We start from the raw sequence: 4,385 nt of genomic DNA on the forward strand, positions 1-4,385 counted from the left end.
ACTGCGGTGTAGACATCTGCTGATTGTCACAGGCACTAACGCGCTTAGAGCAGGTACAATAGGCTATAAGCCAACTATAAGCATATTTTAAAGGGATAAGACTGTAATCATATTTTAAAAAGATAAGAGAGGAGAGAGAAAAGAGGTGGACTACTAATTTGTAGCCAGCTGCATACGGGCTCTAACACAAAATATATGTATGACATGTGAGACCATGTATTGATATTTTATAGCTAACTATTGTATGAATTAACTATTAGATTGACTATAGATGAATTTGAAGCTAGTAGTTGGCTATACTATTTAACTTGCTCTTAACTGTTCTTCGTCGGGAAAGCTATAACGAATGCAATGCTACTTGTCACATTGATCGATCAAGTGCTGCTAGGTTGTTCGTGAATACAACAATAATTCACGCGTACACAGAGACCATAAGTTTTTGAAACTTACATTTATATTCATATTTGATCCAAGCAATCCCCAATCAGTGTATACGGCACAGAGAAATTCAGCCGGAACACCTGGAATGGAAAGAAAACGAGAAGAGAAGAGACTAGTGGTTGAAGATGTTTCGTCATCGTCCTAGGTGCTAAGACAATTGGCGTATAATACAGAAAAATGAAAAACAATATAAGATTTTTCATGGTAGCTTATTGACGAGCGACGTCAGCGACCGACGCACCGAGCTCAGTTGGCGAGCTTTGCCGGATCGACCTTGCCGCTGCGGTTGGCGGCGGCGGGCATCTCGACGTCGGCGCCGACGTGCACGTCCTCGTCGCGGATGAACCTGCCCCAGTACCAGTGCGCCTTCCAGACGAGCACCATCTCCTCGATGGGCACGTTCTTGGTCTCCGGCAGGAAGAAGGCGACGAACAGCGTCATGATGACCACCCAGGCGCCGAAGAAGAAGAAGAGGATGAACTTGAAGCGGCAGAGCATGGGCAGGAACGCCTGCGCGATGATGAAGGTGAAGAGCATGTTCACCGACACGTTGATGCTCTGCCCAGCCGACCTGATCTCCAGCGGGAAGATCTCGCTAGGGACGAGCCAGCCGAGGGGTCCCCATGACCAGGCGAAGCCGGCGACGTAGGCGCAGATGAAGAGCACCACAAACGCCGCGTACGCCTTGGGGATCTCGGCGACGCCAGAGAACCCGAACTTGGCGCCGATGAGGCTGCCGACGACGATCTGGCAGGCCAACATCTGGGTGCCGCCCTGGAGGAACAGCTTCCGGCGGCCGAGGCGGTCGACGGTGACGATGGACACGAAGGTGGCGAAGACGTTCACGAGGCCGGTGATCACGGCGGACATGAGGGACGCGTCGTCGGCGAAGCCGAGCGTCTTGAACAGCACCGGCGCGTAGAACATGATGACGTTGATGCCGGTGAGCTGCTGGAAGAGCGGGATGGCGATGGCCATGGTGAGCTGCGGCCTGTACCGGCGCTGGAGGATGTTACGCCACGGGTGCGCCACGAGCTTGGACTCGTCGCTGGCGGCCACCAGGTCGTTGTACTCCTCCTCGATGTCGTCGGTCCCGCGCACGCGGCGGAGCATGCGCTTGGCGGCGTCGGTGTGGCCGCGGTCGATGAGCGAGTTGGGCGTGTCGGGGAGGAAGAGCGCGCCCACGGCGATGATGGCCGCCGGCACCGCCGCGAGCGCCAGGCTCACGCGCCACCCCCATCCACCCTTGATCTTGGCCGTGCCGTAGTTGATCAGGTTCGCGCACAGGATGCCGATCGTGATCATCAGCTGGAACCCGATGTTGAGCATCCCGCGCAGCCTCGCCGGCGCCATCTCCGACAGGTACAGCGGCACCGACTGTTCAACACACCGACAAAAAATCATCAGTAAAAACAGTCGCATTCCAACAGTAACAGTAAATTACCGACAAACGAGGTTATGGTATTTCGAGTCAAAGCTAAGGTAGAAATTTCAGTGAATTTTTGAAAATGATTGAAGTTTGTTTGCTCCTGCTATAAAATCAAGTCCCAATACATTTCATTTACGATATCAACATCCATCTCCAAGAATCAAGTAGGAGAAAAGATCTTGACGTACGAATGGACAAGCATCAAGTCGTATTTTTTGTCGGTGCAAAGTCAAATTAAGGCCGCGTTCGTTGACACACGTTAGTTAACTTAGGTCCATCGTTTTCAACGCGCATACTCTTCCCAAACTGCTAAACGGTGTATTTTTAAAAAAAATTCTATAGGAAAATTATTTTAAAAAATTCATATTAATCTATTTTATAATTCTTTTAATAATTAAGAATTAATTAATCATGTAATACTAGTCCGTTTTCAGCGCTGGTAAGTTATCTTACTACATCCTCTATCGTACGTGGCCTAAGCAAACGAAAACACTGCACTGGCGCCTTCATTTTGTAAGGTGGCTAGGTGATGAGTGCCTACCTGGTTGGCGAAGCCGACGCCGACGCCGAGGAGGACGCGGCCGAGGATGAGCATGAGCACATTCTTGGCGACGCCGTTGAGCGCGGCGCCGACGAGGAAGGTGACCCCGCCGCCGAACATGGACCACTTGCGGCCGGCGACGCGCGTCACGGTGGACGCGAAGAAGGACGCGACGAGCGCGGCGAGGTAGAGCGACGAGGTGAACATGGTCAGCAGCGGGCTGTCGAACTTGCAGTACTGGTTGCTCTGGTTCTTCTCCGCCTCCTGCTCCTTCCGGTACACCGACGGGAAGAACTTCATCAGGAACGGGTTCATCGACGTCACACCCCCTGCATCGAGAAAAAAAAAGAACACCGAATTTTAATTCTCGTTTCTAAATTCATTCTGCACAAAAGATTGGTGAGTAGTATGATCGATTAGGATGGAATAAAAATTTCAAAAAATGACGGAGACATGGAAAGATTCTTCTTGGTTTCGCAAGAACCTTGCAAGTGGGATAAACAAACGGAAGGGAATATCGTGGTTTTGTTTCCACGCGTGCAAGATGCTTAAAAAAAAATTATGCACTGAAGCTCCCGGCATGGCGGTAGGTGCACGGTGGCCAAGAGAATGACTCCGGTTTGCATACAACAGCATGGCAGCATACTAGTAGCACTATCTTTCCCCCCCTTTCTTGATCATGGAGAAGCAGAGCAACAGGACAAGAGTTTAGAACAAACAGCTCACCGGAGATGCCGATGTCATATCCGAAGATGAGGCCGCCGGTGGCGGCGACGATGCACGCGAACAGCACGAACATCGTCAGCTTGCCGGGGTAGTCCTTCCCCCCTCCGTTATTCACCACCACGCCGCCGGCCATTGCGACCACCTCACCGCCGTCGACGTGCTACCAACCACGAGCTCTAAAGAATGAAACCTCTCCGGCGAGGAGAGATCAGAGGTTTCAGAGGACGAGTGTAAAACACAGAAGCGAATGATGGAGCTGATGCCTCATGAGCCGGGAGCGGCGGGAAATATATAGGCGGGGGAGGGTGTCCGGAGTCCGGACCGTGTTGCGAAAACTCAAAATTCCCGAGGGGCAGACCGCAAAACTTCCCGCTCAACGTCACAGTCTGTTCCAAGTAGTATTATTTTTAGGAGGAAAATCGTTGCCGATATATATTAATTGTGGCTGTGCATTACTCTCTCTCTCCCGGCGATCCACCTGCCTATGCTTCCTGGAAAGAGAGGCCGTTTCATGTGAACGCTGCTTTTCCGTTGATGTGCAACGACCGATCGATATATCGCCGTGCGTTAGTTTTGGTGTGTATAAACACGTACGCCTGCGATGGCTGTCAGCATTATCCGGAAGCTGCAAAGGCGATTAATCGGACCGACCATAGTTAATAGTAGTATGGGTGTGTACAGCTCCAGTCCAGTGTACGCGCGCCACCGAACCGGGTAGATCATTATCAGCTGACTCGGACACAAATCAGGCGCCAACCGATCATCGATCTGGTGCAAGCATTTCTGCGTGCGTACTGCAACTCCGGCAAGCCTGGATCGATCAATGATAATGTTGGTCAACACTTGGTCTCTAAGAAAACCTCAACTGGATGAGGCTAACGTTTTGCCTGTGTTTGACTGCTGTGTCAGTTGCGGCATAACCTGATGTCCTGACCCATGAGAAGGTGATTTTCAGTTTTTATTTTCACCGGCTAATAGTTAGATGTCTGTTCTGCACAACCCATCTTTAGATAAGAAACAAATAAGAGATGCGTGCAAACGGGTAGGTATGATTGGTTACTACCGTTCGTTAATACTACTAGCACGTCAGTTCGTTCCAAAACTACCCTTTATGTGATTGATAAGGATTAAGGAGACCTGAGAGATGACGCAGTTAATGACCGACAACTTTCAGAGCTCAGGTTTGCATCACCGAACACTTGCGTAGGTACGCAACACACAGGTAGGCGTGATGACGCGTCGTTATTG

At 50.7% G+C, this 4,385-nt stretch overlaps 1 protein-coding gene across 1 annotated transcript; it reads right to left on the reverse strand.

The window, feature by feature from the left end:
• Positions 1-426: 426 nt before the first annotated feature.
• Positions 427-3,387, reverse strand: LOC102700723 (sugar transport protein MST6). Its single transcript, XM_006657768.2, has 3 exons — positions 3,138-3,387; positions 2,412-2,740; positions 427-1,818 (listed from the first exon to the last, which is right to left on the reverse strand). Exons 1-3 carry the CDS (start codon positions 3,268-3,270, stop codon positions 688-690), a joined length of 1,593 nt encoding a protein of 530 aa, XP_006657831.1. The 5' UTR covers positions 3,271-3,387; the 3' UTR covers positions 427-687.
• Positions 3,388-4,385: the final 998 nt, after the last annotated feature.

This window comes from Oryza brachyantha, chromosome 7 (assembly GCF_000231095.2).
Source record: "Oryza brachyantha chromosome 7, ObraRS2, whole genome shotgun sequence".
NCBI classification, from domain to species: Eukaryota; Viridiplantae; Streptophyta; class Magnoliopsida; order Poales; family Poaceae; genus Oryza; species Oryza brachyantha.